The sequence below is a fragment of the Anabrus simplex genome, chromosome 5 (assembly GCF_040414725.1).
Source record: "Anabrus simplex isolate iqAnaSimp1 chromosome 5, ASM4041472v1, whole genome shotgun sequence".
In the NCBI taxonomy this organism is placed as follows: domain Eukaryota; kingdom Metazoa; phylum Arthropoda; class Insecta; order Orthoptera; family Tettigoniidae; genus Anabrus; species Anabrus simplex.
Window position 1 is genome coordinate 60,861,161 of NC_090269.1, and position 24,560 is coordinate 60,885,720.

Consider the following 24,560-nt stretch of genomic DNA (forward strand, 5'->3'; position numbering starts at 1 on the left):
ACTCCTAGGCCTTTCCTATCCCATCGTCGCCATAAGACCTATCTGTATCGGTGCGACGTAATGCCAATAGAAAAAAAAAAAAGCCTTTAATTATTAATACCGCTCATTTCATGCCTACTTGTGTGCCATCAACAGAACCTGTCTACAACTATCTACACGCTGTGCATGACCTCCAGCGCCATCTAAAATTTCCGACGGGAACTACCTGAAGCTAGCTACAGATTGGAACCATAAACCCCATTAAACTTTCACCAGGGTGGTGTCGGCATTTAAACACATCATTTCTAATGGCTCATACTGGCATTAAATGTGTTATGACAGCATCGAATTTGAAGTCAAGTCATCTCATGACTTCGAAATGACACTGCTTAACAACTTATCACAATCATGGTGAAATGGTGAGATTCTCTTGTCAATTGTAACTCATTTTAACTAATTTAGTTCCATATAACACCTCAAAAAATGCATCATAAATATACTTAATAAATAATTAACTGGAATGTTCAAAATCATTAGTTATCTGAAGTACCCTCAACAAAAGTAGAAACATTCAGTAATACATCAAATATTGTATACCACAGATAGCACCACATAGGAACAAGCAAAATGACAGTCTTGACTACTAAGTACTGTTAAAATGTTCATACGCTCACTGTTTTTAGTTCCTCAACATGTTGAACCAGTATGTGATTCTTCAGCCGACTATTCTCTGTGTAGCCTTTCCCACAGATATTACAATAAAATGGCTTCTTCTTATTGTGAACTAACCTATGTTCTTTGAGAATATCTCTCCTAGCAAATGCTTTGGGACACAAATCACAGTGAAATGGTCGCTCACCTGTGTGCGACATTTGGTGTATTTTTAGGGTCTCTTTCCTGAGGAACATTTTCTTACAGGTATCACACTGAAACTCTTTAAGGCCGGTATGAGAGATCTCGTGTTTGGCAAGATGAGCTTTCTGAATAAAACACTTTCCACATGTGAGACACTTAAAGGGCTTGTGTCCAGTGTGGATTTTAACATGAGCAACAAGTATATCCCTCCTTGTAAATGCTTTGACACACAAACTGCATTTAAAAGGACGTTCCCCGGTGTGAAACATTTCATGCAGCTTTAGATTCTCTTTACGAGAAAATTCTTTAGCACACAATAGACACCTGAATGAGTATATGTACGAATGTGAGGCCTCATGTCGAGCAAGACGCAGCTTCTCAAGAAACCCTTTAGTACAGATCGAACACTTGTACGGTTTTTCTCCAGTATGAGCAAGAAGAATGTGAGACTTGAGCTTTGACACATGGCTAAACTCACTAGTGCATGAATCACATTTATAAACACTTGCACCATTATGTAACATTTCATGAAATTTCAAGTTGCGCTTCTCATTGAAGTTCTTTCCACAGACTCTACACTTATATGGACAATCTACATCATGTAACATTTCATGTTTTGATAGGTAACCTTTAGTTTTAAAACGTTTTTCACAAATTTGGCACTGGTAAGGATTTTCAGTTGAATGAAGAGCTTCATGTTTCACAAGATAAACTTTCCGCTTGAATCGCTTTCCACATATGGGACAAATGAACAGTTTCTGACGAGCATGGACCGATCTATGTTGTAGCAGATACTTACGATTAGCAAATACTTTACCACAATCCTCACATGAGTACTGAAATTTTGAGTCACTCTGATACATGAAGTGGTGAGAACCATCACTACGATCCGGAGCAGCATCATCATTGAACTCACCCGGTTTCATGTGACTCGGTTCATTCTTCACCTTTTTTAGATGTTCAGTTGAATCACCAGAAGACTCATTTTTTTTATCATCCAGTTCATGCGACTCATTTAACTGAAACACAAATATTGGGTGGTATCTTTACAAATACTTATCTAATGGCTAGAGAATTATAGATGGGCTAAGAGTGACCACACCTTTCATTCTCTTCAACTTCTTGAGAATGATTCTGAATTGTTTTTAATACAAATACAAAAGGTGACTCGCTGACCAAACAAACAAAATACCCTTCCTTAGAAATTCAATGCATATTCCCAAGATTTTGTAATACTTCTCAGAAGATAAAACCTGGCAATTGTTTCACAACAGAACATGAAAAAAACATTATTCAAAAGCTGCAACTGCACCAGAATATAGGATGATTCTGCAGAAAATTTCTCAAAATCTATTACCCTATTGGGATTATAAGTTACAGACAGTGAAAGTAGTCTCTACACCAAAATCCTCACTCATCTGTCAATGGGAAATTTGGAGTTCAATACTCCAAGCTTCCTTTGAACTTGGAGATAAGGATTATTTGGTCAGCAGCACCACCTGCTGTCCTTTATTCTTTAACCCTACAACACTAAACCTTTGTAAATTTTATGAGCGTCGTTGGTATTATTGCCTGGTTCCTGCCTTTCTGAACTCTAGAGTGGCATGTTTCTTTCAGTAGCTTCAGTTCAAACAATGCCATTGGCAATGCGACACTGATTATTCATTGGACTAAGATACTTGTAGGAGCTACATCGTAAATGTTACTTTAGTGATGCTGTTACTTTTTCTGGGAGTCATGGCATTTTATTTGACATGCTAGTGCTTATTCATCACTAAATATCACCGTGTGATTATCAAATTTAAGTGTGAAATTATAAAATTTGCACTTCAGCAGCATGAATCGTGTATTTCTGGGTGTGGAATTAATCACAACATGGATGGGATGGTATTTGACTGTGACAGACTCAGTGACTTGCTCAAGGAAATCAGCAAAGAACTAACCAATGAAGAATTTAGTGAAAAAGATGAAAGCAAACTTGAAGAGGATAATGTACAGTGTACAGATGGCAGTGGTGTGGAACTCGACATTGAAGCAGCAGGTGAACACAGTGAGGAATCGGAAGAAGAAGAACTGGATGCTGATTATGGAAGAAAATGTGTACATGTTTAGCGAAGGAATTCATCACATCCTTTCAATCAAGTGAGTGATAACTTGGATTCCAAAAACAAAACAAATGTTTTGGATCCTAGAATAATTTTGGCTAAAAAGAAACATATTAGGGGGGAAAAGGGGCATATTTGGTCAACAAAACCTAAAAATAGGAGAGTTCACAGTGCAACAAGAAATGTTTATTTTCGTCCGGATGTTGTCGGAATTTCAAACTTTGCTAATACACTAAAAGATTATTTCCTTTTGTTTATCAATGAAAATATGATGAACTCCAACAATAAGTTCACTAATAAGAAAAATGATTCAGTGGCTCATAACTACAAGGTTACCTCTACAACTATAACGTAACGAGAGAGGAAATTAAATCATTTTTGGGTCTGTTAGCACTAACTGCCACCATGAAGAACAACCATCTAGCAGTGAGAGAGCTTTTTGATACTTCTTTTTATCGCACTAAGTATAGGTGCAGACAAGTTTGAATTTATCTTGAGGTGTCTTATATTCAACGATTTGGATACTCGAGACGAGAGGAAGAAACTTGACAGGTTGGCACCAATTAGAGAAATATGGGATGCTTTCACTGCCAACTGCCAAAGCCATTACAAACCAGGGTCTTTCGTAACTGTGGATGAACAAATGATTGGATTCCGTGGCAAATGCCCCTTTAAAATGTTTATACCTAACAAGCCAGCTAAATATGGCTTGAAGGTAGTAATGGTATGTGATGTAGCTACAAATTATATGTTCAATGCTATCCCGTATGTTGGGGAAAATGAATTGTTTAAGTATGCCACATGGTGAGTACCGTGTCAAAGAACTGACAAAGCCCATCCATGGGTCAAACAGGAATGTGACCATGGATAATTTGTTCATAAGTATTCGCTTATTTGATGAACTGTTAAAACCACCATTTGGTCTGACAGTTGTAGGAACACTTAGAGCTAAAAAGCATGAGATTTCTCCAGAGATGCTTACTTTTAAACGCAGGCTGGTACGGACATCGATGTTCGGCTTTGATGGTGCCAAAACTCTTCTCTCATATAAATCTACACGGAACAAGGTGGTCATGCTTTTGTCAACAACCCACAAAAACATGGACTTGGATCCGACTTCTAAGAAACCGAAAATGGCACTGACAAATAATGACACAAAGGGTGCAGTTGACACCTTAGATCAGATATCTTTTAACGTATCTTGAAGCAGGAAAACAAGAAGGTGGCCCTTGTGTCTATTCTATGGAATGTTAAATATTGGCTTTGTCAATGCATATATCATTTACTGCATTGATAAATTTACAAAAAATGAAAATGCCCTGTCAAGAAAAGAGTTTATGAAGTCCCTGAGCCATTATTTGACTGCACTACAAATGGAAAACCATATTAACACTCCAGACCTCCAATGTACTCTCTGGCTGATGATCTGTGAGACTCTAGGAATACCCGCTCAGCAACAAGAACGAGAAAATGCACAAGGAAGGAAAATGTGCTCATTTTGTCCTTTGAGCTAAAGGAGGATGACTACAACATTTTGCAACCACTGTTCAAGAGCTATTTGTGCAGAACATCGTGCCAAGTATTGACTGGATTGTGATAATGCTACCTAAGGAAAACAAATACTTTAAAGTTAATTTTTGTCACCTATGATTCAATTATGCATGATTGTTCATTTTTATTTCATGTCAATGCAGAAAACTTCAATAATGTGTCTCATGTACAATAAAACTTCTGAGTCATTAAATGTATTAAGGTTTAGGTACAATGTCATACTTTTCCCCCTTTGGTGTTGTAGGGTTAGGACAGATTTTGCTAAACTTCTTTGGGCATGGAACTTTTTCCATTTAAGATATTATGCTCATGCTCACAGTAAAAAAAATCATAACTTTCTTTGTGATAGCTTAAAATAAATGTTACAATTTTAAAAATACCCTCAAATAGTTTGCTTAATGAAAATTGTTTTGCTGTAATCTCCTAGCCTAGAGTTTTTTTTTCTGTCATAAGTGATACAATTTTATTTTCAAAAAACAATTACCACACTAATTTCATTCAGTATAGGAAAGCAGGATAAGTTTTCTTCTTCCTTACTTGCTATCTAGAATTCTAGTTTGTTTCCCTAATGATGAGGTTTGTTTAGATATTTTTAAAATAAGAGGGTCACCCTTTCCTTAAACTCATTCAACTTTGCAAAAATATCTGCAAGGTAGGCGAGTTTCATTTGTCATGACGAATTTGTCAAAATTTCTTAATTAAATGTAAACTGTATGTATTCTCTGCTAAGTTCAAACAGCCAGGAAAGCACTTTGCCTCTAGATAGTCACCTCGCTTCCGCGTATAGAATTGGCCTTTTCTTCTTTTAATTCAGCTGGCTACCCATTTCTCTGCAGAGTATTTTAAAAAGCCTGGATTGAAGTAGGTAGTATTTGACAAAATTAACCATTCTAACTGCATCATCAAGCGCACTTTTAGGGGTTACTGGCATCTTTCTTGTTGCAAGAGCTTGTCTATGTAAAGCACAATGACCACTAGGGCTTTGTGGAGCAACATTCAGGATTCTCATTACAGCCCCTTTCATCTTCCCCATCATTGCTCGAGCATTAGTCACTGCAAACAACACAATATTTATTCCAACCAAATGAAGTGTTTAAACTAGGCGTAATATAATTTTATGACAAAGCCTCAGTGGCTAAAGCAGAGCAAGACAACCTTACGATGCCACGATAGCAGGTTCAAACCAAACTCAACCAAGTTCTTTCTGTAACCTTACACATGTGAAGTGATTTTCCCATCAAAGACAGGTACAACAGCTTGTGCAATTTATTTGAGGAAAAAATGACTCGCAGAGAAGCTGGGTGAGATCTCAAATAGAAGTATCAAAGCATCAAGTCTGGCTTCACTAGTGACAGTGAATGAGGAAAGATATGCACAAATCATCAACATTATGAGATGACAATAAATTACAGCCACCTTCTCTCAAGCTAACAGCTACACAGCCCAAACTATGCAGTCAACTTGCAGAGAGATCAGTAATAATTTTACTAACAGCACAGCTTCTCAAAAATGTTCTGATAGTGAAGCCACCCTCTCTGAAGATCCAGAGAAACTGAGAAAAGCCATTATGGTCTCAGTTTCAATGATGGTGAAATCCTGACATTCACCTCCCCACGGTAGAGGGGGCAATGACTGTTTATGACAATTTTGTTATATGCAGGCGGCTAACGAACGAAGGGACCGAGTATCTTTCGGTATAAGAAGATCCCCTCTATCAAGTGCCAACAGTCTCCTTGAGGGTGGATGAATGGGTAGAGGTTAGAGCACTCTATTGTCCCGGGAACAGAAAATGGTCCCAAAAGGCGGAAGAACCTACAACTGGTCAACGGCATTAGGATGCGGAAGGCAACGGGAAACCACTGCATTAAAGATCCTGAAGGATATCCCTTTAAGTTCATATGGCATGGCTCTGTTTAACGTAAAATTATTATCCAGAGTTTCTATTCCCCTATTTGGATCACCGGGGCGGGGAATGCTTTGAACGCTGCTATGACTTGAAAGCCTGGCAGTTTTGGAAAGATCAAAGTATACGACAACAAAGTTCGAATTGAAGGACATCCGAAGATGGCACAACTGCACTTCAGAAGATGCTTTCCATGCTGCAACATCACGTTCAGAGCTGGCTATGTGGACCGCCAACCTCCGCTAGGAGAAGGCACCTCAATAAGAAGAAGTGAAGCCACATTGACATCAAACATCAAACCACAAGAATGACTTCAAATGTAAGATCCTTTATACTTCTGACCCAAATCTCCCCCTTGCGACCGGAATACATGCTTGTAGAACTCAACTATAATAAAAAATTATTAATAAGCATTGTTTATAAATTGCCTAATTTGAGACAGATTGTTGATTTTGAAGCGGCTTTAACAATGTCTCCAGCAATAGCTTAGCTTTCTTGGTGAACCTTGACTGCAAGAAGCCTCTGAATTTAAAGCAGGGTCCAAAACTGTAGCCTCTGCAAAAATTATGCTTTCTTCAATATTCCTAAAACACATGCACAGTGCAAGCCTTAGCTGAGTTGCCGGTTATTCCCTGTGCTGTGTCTGGGCAAGTGGTAGATACAATAGCAACCTGAACCATATAGCTCACCCAGTTACGTTATAGTCTCAGCTAGTCTGCGGCAAGCTTCCGTACAGTATGATTGCTTGTGTTGTTAGGGTCATGAGTCCATAGACTGGTTTGATACATATAAACCATCACTAAGGAATTAAAAAACCATGTCATGTAAACAGATCCTCATTTTAACCCAGGCTAGGACACTTTCTTTTTCTCTATCTTTCTCCCTTCAGCTTATCCCAGTTATTTTCAAGGTCATGACCCAGGTTCGGTTTGGTTTTGGCCAGAGGTTTCAGGCTGGGTGCTCTTCCTGACATCACGTGAGTTTTGAGATGAAAATCTCAACCCAGGATCGACAGGGACTCAAACATCAGCCTTCTGGGCAGGATACCAGCAGCTAAGTCACTGAAATGATCATGACCACACAACCTTGGACACAAAAAAATTATTTTTTAAATCTTGTTATTTCATACAGAACAACATAACTGACCAACATTTTCTCAGGTAATCAAGAACAATGAACGATATGAATCCAGTACCAGAGGTTGGCAATAATGGACCACTATGCAAGTTCCAACTGATCTAGAAACAGTAAAACTATGTCGTAGATACAACATCCTGTCTTAAAACCTTCAATTATTATGTTTAATATATTTTAATTATATTTTATTAAATGTTGAATTATCTTCTATTAAATGTTAAATATGACTAATACAGCGTTTCCCTGTAAATATGTATTATAAATTTGTATAAACTCAAATACATATTGTGTATAGTTTAACTTCAAAATTTATATAGTCAAAAGCTGTAGAAAACTCTATAATGTTCGTATATTAGGTGTATTCTGCTAGAATTTGGTATATATGAAGGGTTCTGGAAACTTACAGTAAGGTTTATTATCCAGATACATGTAGAGATTTTAGGAATGCTGGAGAGATTTCCATGTGTATTGGTAAACAGTAAACGAAAGTTTGAGCTGGATCCATTACTGGAGTACTCCATTTGACTAGCTGGTCGATCGATTTTTCGAGTGTGTTCCATTTAATGCTGTAAGAACCCTTCCAGAAATCGATAATTCTAGATGGTTGATTGAACAGTATATATATCGAGCTGTCAGTCAGTGAAGTGGTCAGTTCAAGAGTGTGTCATGTTATTGTGCGCAAGTCAGTGTTGTTGATATCTGTACTTGTCAGAATCAACTTCAGGGTACTCTGTTATTAAGTACTGTAGTGTCACTTGCTATTGTGTGTAATTATGTGTGGTGACTTACAGTGACAATAAAGTGGTTTACTCAAGGAAGTGATCGTGTTCTTGTGTGATATTTATTTACGTCAACTAAAATTGCATTTGGGAGTGATAACTAAAATATTGTAATTATACTGTAATAACAATTCGATACGGATCAGAACCATGAAGTTTATATCCTATGACTAAGAGGACGAATGGCAGTTACATGACAGTCTTACTAAATTTCTAACTATTTTATGTGCATTCTAACATATCTTATTTTTAAAAATCAATATTATTTACATTAACAATGGATAATCAGCTGAACAGTTAACTGAGAGGTGGATAATAGAGGTCCTACTATACTGTATGTCACATTTTCTCCCACACTGAAAGAAAATCAAGAATTCCTTCATAGCACCTGTAGAAAATGTAGCACTAGCTTACCTGTGATTCTGGCAGCATCGCAAGCTCCTGATGTTCTGGGCCTTCCACCAATTCACATTCAACTTTGATAAATTGAAATTCTTCATCATTATCAGATGCATCCTTTAAAAGACATTAAACAACAATAAGTCAACATGAAAGGAAAAAAACCAAGTATATTTTATGCTCAGGATCAGAAATCACTAATTCTGATGATAATATACACTGAGTAGCCAAAAGTCATGGGATGACACTGAACGTGAAGTTAACAACAAGTTGCTCGTCTGTGATCCCTCAAAACAGCAGCAATACGGCAAGGCATCGACTCTACAAAGTGTTGAAATTGTTCTGGAGGGATCTGGACCCATGCATCTTGCACTGCTACCCACAGTTGGTCTTGTGTAGTTGGTGCGGGTTTCATGGAGCATACACCAGCATCGACAGCATCCTATAAATGCTTGACTGGATAAAGATCGGGGATCTGGAGGGCCAATCCATGGTCATAACTTCACTGGAGTGCTCGTCCAACCACCTGCGTGCCACCACAGAGGGGTGACATGGCACATTGTCCTGTTGAAACATGGCATCTCCATCAGGGTACTCTAGGGCCAGAAAGACATACAGATGAAGTGAAAGAATGTCTACATAATGTGCACATGTCAGCGCTCCCTGCAGCTGAACAATGGGGCCTAATTGCGACCATGAGAATGCCACCCAGACCAGAACTGAACCACTTCCCGCCTGGACACAACCTTGCTGACACGCAAAATCCATAGCTTCATGGGGCATAAGCCACGCTATCATGCGCCCAGCTAAATACAACTGGAACCGGGATTCATCGGACCATACCACACGCCACCACTGTTCCAGGGTCAATTGCCAATGTTCGCGGGCCCATGCACGTCATTGTGCAAAGGGACACGATTCGGTTGTTGGCTGGTGAAGCCTATGCGATGCAGTTGCCTCCTTGCAGTCCTGGTAGAAATGGGTTCCTGACTCCCAACATTCAACTGGGCAGTCTTTCTGTCTACACAGTAGCCCATCGAGCGCCCAATGAAGTTCTGCGGAGGTCAGGTGATGTCCGTTCGTTAAACATCTGTGGTCTTCCCGTGCGGCGGTTTTGTGGGTGGTAACATTCTCTCTGCGATGTTGAAGATCCATCCTTGACACTGCTGACCTCGGAAACCCGAATTCACATGTAATATCCGCAATGCTATGACCCATGCGCCGACGATGATCATCGCTTGTTCAGAGTTGGTTAACTTGCGACATATTGCCATCTTCACGACACTGGTGTCTGTGACAGACTGCTCAGCTAAGTTGCAGATAGCTGCAAAGCTCATGGGTCATACACGACACATTTTCTAATGGGACGCCCCTTCCCGTGACTTTTGGCCACTCCGTGTATATCAATTATTATTAATACAGAGGAGGGCACAGTGTTCACCTACCATTTTAAGATGCATGGCATTCTGACAATAAAGTAAAAACAATGCATCTAGAGATAGTAATGGGTCATTCATAAGTGAATAGACTCTCTTGATTTTTTTGCTATTTGTTCTATGACACACTGACAGAGGTATGTCTTATGAAGACAAAGGGATAGGAAAGGGCTAGAACTGAGAAGAAAGCAACCTCGGCCTTCATGCAGGTAATAAAGCGCCAATATTTGCCTGATGCAGGGTTCAACCCACTATCTCCCGAACACAAGCTCACAGCTACATGACCCAAACTGTGAAGCCAACTTACTTGGTTGAACAACTCTTCAAAGGAGCTGGTTGTTCAATTGAGTCGTTAGTTTATGAATGTGATTATTGTGTCTTGCGACTGAACTTCAATCTGGCTCATTTCATCAACTCTCGTTCTCTTTTAGCCAATAATATCATATGGCATAGATATAGGCTATACAGCACAGTCTCTTTATCCAGCGGTCTGCCATGGCCTTGGAGGTTTGCATCTTAATTAAATGATAACATGAAATAAAAAGGGAAAATTAATTACCAATCACTTGGTGGTGTTCTTGTAATCCATGTAGGATGTAGATTCAATAAGTTAAGGGCAAATAAACACTTCTATCAATAAGCAGAGGCAGAGCAGCAACTCCAGCAGCTCAACAATAGATGCCGCCACGGTTGACCCAGAGGTGTTTGATCTCCCCCGTCCACCATCCGGGCAGACATAGTTCAGAACGCTGCACACGACCAGACCATCCCGTCGTCAGAGACTACGTAGAAGCCCGAAGAAGCGTTGTCCAACGCTGAGGTATCCGCGATAGGGCCCTGTCTCACTTCTCATTTATTTTGTATATATGTTGTTTGTATTAAGTTCCTTTGAGAATGTCTGTAGCATCTATTTATCTATACTTGTTGAATTATAATAAATAGCATGGTGGAGACACTCTTCAAGGTCTTCACGACGACGCCTCTTGTTACAAGTAACAACTCTCATTATTGTTCCGTATTGAAGATGACGTTAGGCATAGATATCAAGGATAATTTAATAAAAAACCACCTATTCAATACTTTCCACGTTTAATGTGGTTATTATCTACATGATTTTATGTAGATTTATCTATACTAAATAAATAAATAATTTATCTATACTAAATAAATCTACATAAAATCATGTAGATAATAACCACATTAAACGTGGAAAGTATTGAATAGGTGGTTTTTTATTAAATTATCCTTGATATCTATGCCTGACGCCTCTTGTCCCGACGTGGCTGTGCCCATGCTCTTTCAGCTACATGCGTCTGGCCTCTCAGCTATATAAGAACCTGGATGACGGAGCTCGAGAGCAGTTGCAACTGGGACAGGATGTGAAGTCAACCACTATATGAACAAGTGGAAAAACAAAGTGCGTGGAACACATGGTTGCTACTCTTCATATTCTATCCAGCAATGGTTAGTGGTCCGATCTAGCAGCATTATAACAAACTGTAATGCTGTCATTAATGTTTACCACAAGAAAGACAAACATATTTCCACCATGTTATGATTTATTAGTTAAGAAAACCAACCCTAAGCGCTGCTGAGGGCACTGTATATGGCAGCAAATAAGGGAGCCCAAGCAATGCTCAGGCACCATATTCAATGTATTAAGAGTGGATAAACAGGTCACAGTGCAACAACTTGCAAATTTAATGTTGGATATCAATGAAGTGTGAGAAGCCACACCATTCAGGACCACTTCCTCACAATGAGGTACAGAAGCCACTGTCCCACTGGGGTACAACTGCTCACTGCATCTTGCAAGGCACAAAGAATGACATTGGCACAAGAACACAACCACTGAACTCAAAAAGCATAGAGAAAGATTGCTTGGACAAATGAGTCATGGTTCCAATTTGCACATGCCGATAGTAAAGCACGAGTATGTCACCAAGCACTCGAGGCAATGGATTCTCTTGTCAGCAGGGTACATTTCAGGCCAGAGGTGGTTGTATCATTGTATGGGGACTGTTCATATGGGATGAAATGAGAACCCTAGTACATCTAACATCCCTCACCAAGAACAATATAGTAACTAGCTGTCAGATCATATCTACCTATTTGTTCACCTCCAGCACACTACAGGAGACCTGTACATACAGTAAGACAATGCACCGTCAGAGTTATTCCTGAATTGTGGTTGACTGGTTTGATGAACACTCCATGGATATGAGGATGCTTGCCTGGTCCCTACGGTCATCCGACTTCATTCCCATTGAACACACCTAGGATGTTGTCGAGAGAGATTTTCATGCCATTGACCCTGCTCTGAACAATCCCTGTTCAGTAGTCACACTTCTGGTATCAGCACTGCCCTCATCATCAGGATGAAAAAGGGTGGTACATCCAACTAGCCAGGTATCTCTGTTGAATTGCTCATAAGTGTATCATCAGTATTAACCCTGACCAGCCAGTAGAGGTCATATAGGTTAAAATGACAAATCAGACATACAGCGCAGCTTTTGAGACCCTTGCATTCATTGACAAGCAAACTTGGTGGTGAAATGAAGAAGTCCAAGAGGCTATAAAGGCAATGAAGTAGGCTTTTAATAACTGGTGCCAAACAAGGTTAAGCAATGATCTGGATCAATATACAGCTCTCAAGTCCACCACTGACCATCAGTTGTTGCTGCAAAGAAGTGAGACTACCGAGAACTGTATGATGTGCTGCATATACCAATAACATTTTCCACCTTACAAGATCCTTCCATCAAGCAATTCAGGATATCGGACACATTCACCAGATCAAGAATATCAATCACTAACCTCTTCAAAACTCGATGTCCATCCTACACCAATGGAGACACTATTTTGAAGGGATATATAATGAGGTATTTTCCCACCTGCCAATACTGAGTGGTAATCCAATTGCTGGACCCACACCATTAATTACGTTTCTACTCAAGAAATATTGGAAACCGTTAAGAAGATGAAAAATAGTAAAGCAATAGATCAGAGGATGCATCACTTGAACCCAGGCAGATTATTGGTCAACGCGAAGCTGAAAATGGCATAACGTTTTTCAATTGAATTATTAGGACCAACTGCCCAACTATAATCTGGTTCACCAGCACCACTATTCACACCTAGAAAGGTAGATGTGATGTTGGCGAATGCTTTAACTACCACTTAATACGACTCTTATGCCGTGCTATGAAAATCTTCTCACGCACACTAGAATTCAGCCTTTGTGTCATAGTTCAAGTTTCTTCAAACCAATATGGCTTTGACTAAGAGCCTCAGTATAACTGGCTTAAAACATGTTGCTCACCTGCTCATGGAGAATATGCAGAGAGAAGAACCTTGCTTTTCTGGATTTGAAGAAAAATGTTGATAGTGTACCACGAGCTCAACTTTGATTTCCTAGTATTCCAGAAACATATGTTCGTAGGACAAAACTTCTGTATTGTAATATCACAAGTGTTATACGCTACACAGAAGGAACTCGGCTCTTTTTTCTGATAAATGTCAGCATTGATCAAGTATTAGTACCCCTGCTACTCATTCAGTGCTTGGATATCTGACATTCAAACACCTCATCCATGGACTGTCCCATACGCTGATGACATACTCTTTTACTGACCAGACTCAGTAAAATCTTAAACAGGTGATGAAAAGTTGGTAAGATTGCTTCAATGAAAATAGCTTGAGATGCAACATATTAAGTGTATGCCGCAGATCGATAGAATAATACATAGATTAATATATTATTCTATAAGCTTGTTCACCAACTGTGAACCAATACGGTTAAATTTGTCAATACTGCAAATTGATGACAATATCAAAATCAATTGCCAAGATCTAGCCAAATACTTTGGTTCTCTGATTACTATTACTAAACTTTTTTACAATCAATATTCACTGTATTGTATATTCTTTGTCTTCGAACAGCTTCTAGGTGGAGAAGAATCTATATATATAAAATGCTTAATTCTGTCTGCCATTCACAGTGATACTGAGAATACGAAAAGGTTTCAACAGCTGAAATTGGTATCATTTATAGATTTCTATGTCTTATTTACAAGAAAAATTCAATGAACCTCTCACAACGACTTTTGTACTTTTTTAAAGAAAAATTGGTTTCTGTCAGCAAAGTTTTTGTCTCATCGCCATGATGACATAAGTACACAGCTATATCTATCAGCACGAGTCGGAACTAATTACATCCTGACTTCTGTCGCCTTCTAACTGATACCAGTTATGGGTTATAAGAACAATTCAATGTTGACCATCACACTGTTTAGTGAAAAATGCTATCTTTCAGTAAAATAAATTAATAATCTTTTCCATTCTGGGGTATGAAAACTCATTATCTCCATCGATAAACATGAACACAGTCTGTCTGGGGCCGTGATCGTTAAAACGTTACATTTATTGTCTGATGCTGTGGTTATCCTGTTTGAATTCCATTATTGAAAAATTTTGTACCATCAGAATGTTAGCTGGAAAGGTAAGAGAGGTAGTGGTATACAATTTCTAATCACTAGATTCTATGCCAACGGCCTGGATTAAATTCCAGACCTCTCTGCAATGCTCATATCTGTCTATGTAATAGACAAGAAAAATGTTCCACCGATCAATACATTTATTGTGAATGAATTATTGCACTAGTACCGGTTTCGGCCTATCTTGGCCATCATCAGCTAGCACACAAATTTACAGTCATTAGACAAAATTACAAAGATGTTACGTTAGACATCCGGATGCTCTAACGTAACATCTTTGTAATTTTGTCTAATGACTGTAAATTTGTGTGCTAGCTGATGATGGCCAAGATAGGCCGAAACCGGTACTAGTGCAATAATTCATTCACAATAAATGTATTGATCGGTGGAACATTTTTCTTGTCTATTACATTGAATCCAATCAATACGGAATATGAAACTTATAAATAATAAAATCATATCTGTCTAGTATAAGAGAAGGCCTGACGGCCTTAAGTAGACCAATAAAGACATTTACCTATCCAACCATCTATCCACTTGGTTCTTCTTTCCGTCCAAATCAGAATACAATGTTCTCCAAAGTAGCAATTGTTTTGCCCAGGAAACGAACAAGTTGACATCATCAACCGATAGGTTTTGAATAGATTGATAGGTGACCAAAGAACATACATCATCATTGACTCCATAATGTTAATGAAGTTAATAAAGCTGGTTTGTGCAATGGAACGAGATTGAATTTAGGGAAACTAGGCAAAAATATTGTTCATGCAGTAATTCAGACAGATTCAGCTTCAGAAAGAAGGCGTTTTATACCAAGAATAGATTTAGAACCTGTGAATCCGGGTATACCATTCATTCTTAAATTTAGCCATCTCTGTCACAATGAATGTCACCAGCATAAACATTAAAGTTGGGATAAATCTCCCCACTCCAGTGTTTTGGACAGTTGTATGTAGCTTTCCCAAGAGTACGCAGATCCATAGATGTCAAAATACAACTCTGAGCTACAACTGCACTCAGTATGGTTTGTAAGGAAATACTACAATACCCGTTTTGAATCCATTCGAATGCGGCATAAAACCTGGAACGTGTAACTTTTATTCATAAGATATATTAATAGTCCATTTAGAATTTCCAATTATTTATAGATAGTAATTTTGAATGTCGAAGACAGGCTTATGCACTAGTTTATAATAAACTAGGATTGAAGGATGCTTCTGACTGTCTGAGGACAAGTTAATGCCACGTAGTTAAAATGGCACATGTCAATGAAGTGCTGAATCAACCTCATGGGAAAGATCTATAAATCCACTAGCTGATGTACCCTGCTTCGCTATGGGATTCTCAGAAAGACTGTCTTTGTGCTTTCGTAACTGAAGTCAACTTAGGCCATTACAAAACATCAGTAGGAATGTAGTGATTAAAAGCAATGTTATCATATAAAATACTCGATCAAATGAAAAACCACACATTCTCACTTTTAACGAGCAGTACTACGGTGCCGATCTAATAGTCCAAAGTTCCAGAGCTGGAATGACCAGGCCGCAGACTGCCGTGAACACTCCTCTGCCATTATTGCATTAAATATGCACACTGCTCATTCCAATCAGTGCCTCAGAGTAGAGATTGAATAGCTCGAATGTTATGATGAACCAGTGTGTTACGTACCAGTAGTTATCAGTAAATTTATGAAGCAGAGAAATGGCATGATAAAGAAGAAAGTTATCTAACTCCCCAACTACTTTCCACCAATATTCAGGCAGGCTGTTATGACGTACGAGTTGGCTGTGTGATTAAGGGCGCGCAGCTGTGAGCTTGCATCCGGGAGGTAGTGGGTTCGAACCCCACTGTTGACAGCCCTGAAGATGGTTTTCCGTGGTCCCCCATTTTCACACCAGGCAAATGCTGGGGCTGTACTGTAATTAAGACCAGGGCCACTTCCTTCCCACTCCTAGCCCTTTCCTATCGCATTGTCGCCATAAGAACTATCAGTGCTGGTGCGACATAGAGCAAATTAAAAAGACTCGGTATACAGCATCTATCGGAGATGAGTGGCACCAGAGACACAAAGCACATCATAACAAACAATGGTCAATGTTATGAGCTTTCTGTATTGTAGGCTTCTTACGATTCTGTGATAATAGGGTGTCTTCCAAAATTATTTATAGCGTAGACTGTAGGTTTTTATTCCCCGACTTTACATAGCGATTTTCATTAAATTCTGTTTACCCATTTCCTCGTCACTCAGTGCTGATATGGACTTAGCAACAAAAATCCAAATTCATGAATATCTCTATTATAGCCGGTATGGTAAAAATGTATAAGACATAAATGATCGAAAATTTAATACTATATAACTTTATGTAGTAATTGGCGATAGGACCACTAATAACACAAATATTTGAGAATTAAATTTTAGGCCCTCCCCTAAACTATCATTTCACTCAGAGTGAATAAAATTATTTACAGCCTAGATCATAGTGACTTATTCCCTGACTTTGCACACAGATTTTCATTAAGAGAGGACCACTAATAAGAAATATTTGAGAATTAAATTTTAGGCCTTCCCCTAAACTATCATTTCTCTCAGCGTGAATAAGATTGTTTATGGCCTAGATTGTAGTGACTTATTCCCCGACTCTGGATACCTATTTTCATTACATTCTCTTCAGCCGTTTTCTCGTGATGCGTGTACATACAGTCAGACAGACAGAAATTACGGAAAATTAAAAAGTGCATTTCCTTGTTACCATGGACAAGACCAATACAGAAATACCATCCTTCTTAAATTCTGAGCAATGTACAGGCAAAACTCTTATTTTATATATATATATCGATGGTTTGGCCAGTGACATTCTATGGCACAAAATATTGGCCTGTATGAACAAGAAACAAACAAGCCCTCCATGCAACAGAAATGAAAATGCTGCATTGGATCTCTGGGCCAAATGAAATTTGACCCCTGTCAAAAAAAAAAAAAAAAAAAAAATCAGGAAGCAAATGGGTGTCATAATTACAAATAATAATAATAATAATAATAATAATAATAATAATAATAATAATTAAGGAGCACATCATGAATGGTATGGCAATGTAGTGAAAAGTAATGAAATTTCAACGACAAGGATGTCGTCCCAAGAAACGGAGGTTGGATTGCACAAAAGAGACACATGAGAATTGTAGGTGTCACTCCCGATGTGGAAAATATAGAGGAAGATGTGCACCTAAAGAGACCATAAGAGAATAATCGTTACGATAGAGAGAACCTATGATACAAGGGGGGATCAAATATAAACAAGATTTTTTAATTGAAAAACACAAGGCAATTACAATTTATTTTTCCACATAGTTTCCTGCTTTGGAAATGCATTTGTCCCAGCATATGGGCAGCTTTTTGATGCCCTCATCATAAAAAGAATAGGGTCGTGTCATCAGCCAGTTGCGCACAAAGTCTTCCACACTCTTGTCATCTTCAAATCGTTGCTCTCCTAGAGCTTCTTTAAGCGGTCCAAACAAATGGAAATCGTAGGGCGATAAGTCTGGGCTGTAAGGAGGATGATCAAGTGTAGTCCAGTGCATTTCCTGTAGCTTGGAGACAGTTACAGCTGCAGCATGGGGCCGCGCATTGTCGCGGAGGAGGATGACCTGTCGAATCGGTTGGTCTCGTCTTTTGCGGCGATATGCAACCCTCGCCTTGCGCCTTGTTCAACAGCTTGCAGTAGTAAGCAGCACTGATTGAGCATCGCTTATGCAAAAAGTAAATCAGCAAAATGCCTCGCTGATAAAAAAAAAAAAAAAAAAAAAAAAAAAAATAGATGCAAGAACCTTGCCAGCTGACAGTCGAGTCTTGGCTTTCACTGGTGCTGCCTCCCCTTTCCTCCGCCACTTCTTACTGGCTGTTCAGATTCGGGAGTGTAGTGGACCCATGTTTCGTTGCAGGTGACAATCCGACAAAAAAATGCATCACCCTTTTCTGCAAACCGTGCTGTAAGCTTCTGACAGACCTCCAAACGTCTCAACTTCAGATTTTTGGTCAACACACTTTACGGAACTGCAGGTCGTTTGTGACGATTGCTTGACAGCTCCCATAACTGATTCCGACCTGTTCTGCAATTTCTGATACCTCACCCGTCGATCGCCTTCAATAATGTCTCTAACCACACTAATGTTTTCGTCTGTAATGCTGGTCCGAGGACGGGAGCATTAAGAGGTACAGCAGGATACGAATGAACTGTGCATTTCTAGTACTGTACTGATGGTGTTAGTACATTATTATCACTAGCCATTATTATTATTATTATTATTATTATTATTATTATTATTATTATTATTATTATTATTATTATTATTATTATTAGGCCTATTATTATTGTTGTTGATGTAAGTATGTTTATCTCACTGGGGTGGAATTTTATTTCTGTTATAAAGTATTTAGATTGTCTTTAACTGTGCTATACTTAGTATTAATTACAGTAGTGTTAACTTTGATTTTATGTACAAATTGGTTTAGTGTAAGAGAAGGCCTAATGGCCTTAACTACGCCAATAAAGACATTTATTTATCTATCTATCTATCTATCTATTTATCTATCGTGTTGCTGATTTTCCACACATTCTTGTCCTTCCTTGAACATTTTATGCCAGGTAAACACACGCGTACTTGACAATGTTTGATCACTGAACTGTGCAGTCAATTATGCATTGCGCAGTGGAGGGGTACACCTGTTGCTCTGACATCATGAGCATTACTGACGAAACGCCAGGAAATATCTAACAGCAAGCTCTCCCCACTCCTAATGGTCCCCTAAAAATAGCAGAAGCGTGGGGCAAGTCCTATCAACTGTTGATGTTCAGGAACAAAAATACTGATGATGATAACAAAAGTATTGTTGATACTTGATCAACCTTCGTACCTACAGTTTTATGAAGGATCTCAACTACTAGGTAGTAGAATGGAGGTTCTTGTACTTTATATCACAATTCGTAAACCATGGGCTACCTCTTGAGTGGTCTAGTAGGCAGTAAGAGTCCTATGATTTAGGATACCAATTACTGTACCAGTAGATTAGGAGAGGGGATCTCAGATGGTATTCTGAGACAATGTTCAATTGGCTGTCACTACCTATTCAAATGACAGTTAAGCTAGATAAAGGAAAGCTAATGAGTAACTCTCTTATTCAAGAACACACACTGTAGACTAATATAACAAAACAAAAAAACAAAAAAATTAAAATGATTTCCTTGCTAGACAAAGAGATTCCTGTGTGAGGAGACACTGTAGATTGCAGACACTCTAGAGGGAGTGAGTACAGTTAAACGCAAGTATGAAGAGATTGGAAATGATAGGAAAGAGTAGCCTATTTGGGACTATCTAATATTGAAGTAAGACTGCATTGATAATTAAGTTATAATGTTACTAGTTTACATACCACTATATACTTGCATGGGTTTCAGAGACACCAAACTGCTGGAAATTAAGTCTCACAGGAGTTCTTTCACATGCCAGTAAACACGAGATTGGAATTATTACTGGGCTTTGCTGGTACTGAACCAACTACCCTGGGCTCAGAAAGACTGTGCTTTACCATCTGAGTTACTCAGGACAGCCAACTTCAGAATGAATCGAGGTGTATTCTTAAAAGAGAATATCAAGGTGAGAAAGAGGTAAGAAGTGGAGATATTGTAGTAAATTGTAATTCATGAATTACAGAAACAACCTAATTTCACAGAAATATAGCTGTTTTGAGGATGGAGAGGAAGAAGAAGTAACTAAGAGTGATTAAAATGATGACGGAAGTCAAGGCGTAAGCATAGAAAAGAAGAAGTAGTGTTGTATCAAAAATTAACCAATAAAAAGTTTATTGTAGCAAAAAGCCAGAATAGATATACAAATGAACATATAAAAGATATGTACTAGTAGTATTGCACAATTTCGTTAGCAATATTAGTCTTTTTTTTTTTTTTTTCTCACATATTAGCATGATACCAGGTATAGTACATGAAACCTTTTCTTGATCCCTTGATCCATACTGTTGAATGGGAACTTGGGCTCCATATTGATTGTTACAGGGATCGAGACATGCTTTTTAAATCTACCTTGGAAATTCAACATGCTTACTTCATCACAACAGTGACGTACACAGAAGGTATTTATAGGAGAAACTCTTTAATTCAGTTCAATTTAGTATGAGTTGAAAATAACCTTACGAGATCTTCAACAAGAAAACTGTAGGCTACTTCTTACTAAATAAAGCAACATTTAAGAATACTCAGTGGTACTTAAAACCACCCATAAAAAGAGTGTAATTTTATTAAATTGGAAAATATTTCCAAATTAAAGGACTGAATAAATGAATAAGTCCAATGAGGATATATAGACAGGAAGTGCTCTAAGAAATCTCAGAAAGACAATGATCACCACCACAACCTCCCCTTCAAATCCTCATATATGTTCATAATTTCAAATTCAGTTTTCATAGTTGGGAAATATAATGATCATGTATGCAATCCCAGATCATTATTACAGAAAGATTTTCAGATGAATTCAAAGACCAACAAACATAGAAAAAAAATAGTTTTGTTAAGCTATAACAATGAAGAAAAATATTACAGTGGCTCACAGTGAAAGTGGTAGGCCTACAACAGATACAGATGATGTTTGGTAGGAAAGGCATAAATGTGTCACCGCTAATTGCCAATTTTTTATAAACTAATTTATTTCATTCATCATCCACACAGCACTGAGGATTTATAGAGATCCGCATCATTATTCCTTAGAGTCTGCATAAAAGCAAAACAACACAGCAATACTGTAAATTGCAAAATAAACATCACTCTGAAAGTGGTACAATATATCTTTTGTATCTCTCACTCTAGTAATACACAATTCATTTTTGCTAATTTGTTTGGAAACTATGCTGTGTACATGATAACTCACATTTCTATCCAAGTAACCCATCTTAGATGAATATGGAACATGAATGTGGTCAGACATCGCTAGGGCTTAGAAAACTGGTTATTTTGCATCACCTACATGGAAAATCTTTGCATAAGATCAGCAAAATAGTGGATCGCAGTAATTCGCACTTCCAAAATATTGTTAATCACTTTTGTCAGAATAGAAAATCAAAACAAGAGATGGAATTGACTTCAAATAAAGAGGAACCCCATATTAAATGCACTAACACTCACCAAGGAAGCAAAAATCACCTAGGAGAAAAAATCTGCCCAGAAACTGTTAGGCGAGTCCTTTATACTGCCACTGTTGAGTAACAAAGAAAAAATTGTAAATCAGCACGAAGAACAAATTTCTCAGGTTCCAGTTTACCACAAAACACACACGTAAAACTCCTGATTGCTAGAAAACAGTAATATTTGCGGAAGAAATTAAATTTAATGTTTTTGATTAGATAAGGAGGTCAGTGCCTGGCATCAACCTGGAATGTTAACAGAAAACCAACAGTGAAACATAGCAGTGGGTCCTATGGTATTGGGGTGGTGGTGGTGATTATTGTTTTAAGAGAAAGTATAACTAAGCAACCATCTTCTATATACACTAACCAGAGAGAAAAAATGGAAAGGATCTGACACTTAGAAAAATTAAGACTTTGGCCAATGAAAGACAAGGGCCATGAAGGGCATGAAAATGAGACTCCCTAGGCCTCGAATGCTCTAATACCATCAGGGTCAGAAAAGAACAAGAGTTGACCAAGGAAAATAAGGAGCCTGGCACAAGTAAGTGGAAGCAATGCCAGGACCCAGCTAAAAGCCCCGTAGTCGCCAACTCGTCCTCTCAAGTTGAGAGCCCCAGCGGCCCCTTTTCTGTTGCCACTCACGACAATCAGGGAATACCATGGCTGTTATTCTACTGCTCCCACCCATAAGGGGTAGGTATAGGGGTGTAAGGGAGCTTCGGGTGTCACGAAACTGCACTTCAGATATAGTAAAAGTAAACTCATGTCCTCATACTGAAGTGGTGCAGCTCTTTTCAGGCACACCTCCAATGGAGGTGAGCTGCATGTACCATTTTAACCACAACCAGCCCTCCTGTCATTTATAAATCTCTGGCAATTCCAGGAATGAAACCCAGACCTCTGAGGATGGCAGCTAATAGTGCTGTTACGCTACAGAGGCGGACTTCACAGATACTTATGGATAAGGATATGTATTTGGACATTCTGAGAAAGAAGCACAGGAAAGTCAGGTCTAAAGGACAGTTTCTCATTTTATGAAAATAATGATCCGAAACATAAGACTTATTAAGTAATGCATATGGCTGGCTACTCTACTGTTGTTTTTATGTACCCGATGCCCCCCCACAATCCCCAGACATTAATATAATTGAAAATTTGTGGGTTTTGTTAAAGGAAACTGTCTGCCAACATCACACATCTAACCAGAATGATATTAAGAATGCCATTCAAAGAAATATGATAAAACTGAACTCTTCTACAGTAAAATGTTAGCTCGTACAATGTCAGACAATCTTTACAAGTACCATAACACTTGCCATTGATGCTTTCATGGCTCGTACTTATAGACATGATACTGTATAGGCTTTTGGGCTTTTGCCGTGTCAAGAAAATAAGGTGAAATTCTCGTTAAGGCTGTTGGTATGGGCTAAAAATTAATTTCATCTTGTGAAGACAACTGTCACACAATGTACTAATTGTACGCACGTGTCTTGAAGATAGACTTACATACTGTACATTACTTTTTTTTAAATAGAATAATATTTCTTGAGGAGTACTGCTTTATACATATGTTGCAAGATAATTGTTACTAAATACTTGTGCAAATACCATGAGTCTTTGAAAGCAAAGCCAAAGTCTTTACATTGATATTTAAGTGGACAGATGTCCCACTTTCACAGTCCATTCAGAACCGAAAGTTTACATTTCCTAAAAATGAACGTATATAAATGAAAGAAGACTGTAAAACATGTGTATCTCATGACTTTTACGAAAAGAAATTAACTCGTATAGGTACTGTTACCTAACGAAAATGCGTGTCCCTTGCGCTAAATCAACAGTGTAACACCTCTTTTGCTCAATTCCATGAGAGTTAAGGATAGAAATCGTACGACTTAATATATTTGGTGTATAATATCAGTCATTAATTTATGGTATGGGCTTAAAATGGACATTTCAACGTGGGGGACAATACTGAACTTTTACCAAAAACCCTGTCTAAACAGCCGGCATACATGCAGTAAAGCGTCATCAGTTTTGCGGTACATTTACAAAGAAGCCTGTACCTTTTTGTTACACAACCAACAAACTATCAGTTCACTATATACTCCAGAGTGATTTCACTCTACACTTGCTTTTGTCATGGAAAAAATCTGTCCATTAATAGCGGTCATAGGCATGGTTACACCATATTCTACATTTTAGGAAGAATAGGTTATAAACGCCACTACTATAGGATGGCAGGCACCGTGCATTTACTCACCATATGCCTGTATTTAATATGAATAATGATATTTAAGAGCAAAGTTCTTCGTATTGGACAATTTATTTATTTCTTATGAAAAGGTAAGCCTACCATAACGCAGTAATAAGTATTATTAGAGATGAACGCGAATGACAGGCTTCTACAACTCCGAGGCCCCACCGCAGTTTTCTTCTTCTTTTCTTCTACTTCGCTTTATTTGTTGTTCCTCTCTTTTCTTATCCTGTATTCGCTTTTACCGGAAATACAGTACAGACAATGCGTGACACTCGGCGAGATATCGAGGGATAGCTACTAGAGCTCTCTCTAGCGGATTGACCTGAGAACTACTGATTCTGTCATAAGAGAACGTGTATTTTATTGGGAAGTGTATGATGTTATGGCTAGTCCACACCAAAGTTAATAAACACTGTTAACGAAACAAAGTTAATAAACAATTTTAACGAAAACATTTCTGAAGATGTTAAT

General features: G+C 38.3%; 1 protein-coding gene across 1 annotated transcript; it reads right to left on the reverse strand.

Moving 5' to 3' along the window:
* Positions 1 to 222: 222 nt before the first annotated feature.
* Positions 223 to 24,253, reverse strand: LOC136874344 (zinc finger protein 568). Its single transcript, XM_067147982.2, has 3 exons — positions 24,186 to 24,253; positions 8,724 to 8,825; positions 223 to 1,853 (listed from the first exon to the last, which is right to left on the reverse strand). Exons 1-3 carry the CDS (start codon positions 24,186 to 24,188, stop codon positions 642 to 644), a joined length of 1,317 nt encoding a protein of 438 aa, XP_067004083.1. The 5' UTR covers positions 24,189 to 24,253; the 3' UTR covers positions 223 to 641.
* Between the last annotated feature and the right edge of the window lie 307 nt (positions 24,254 to 24,560).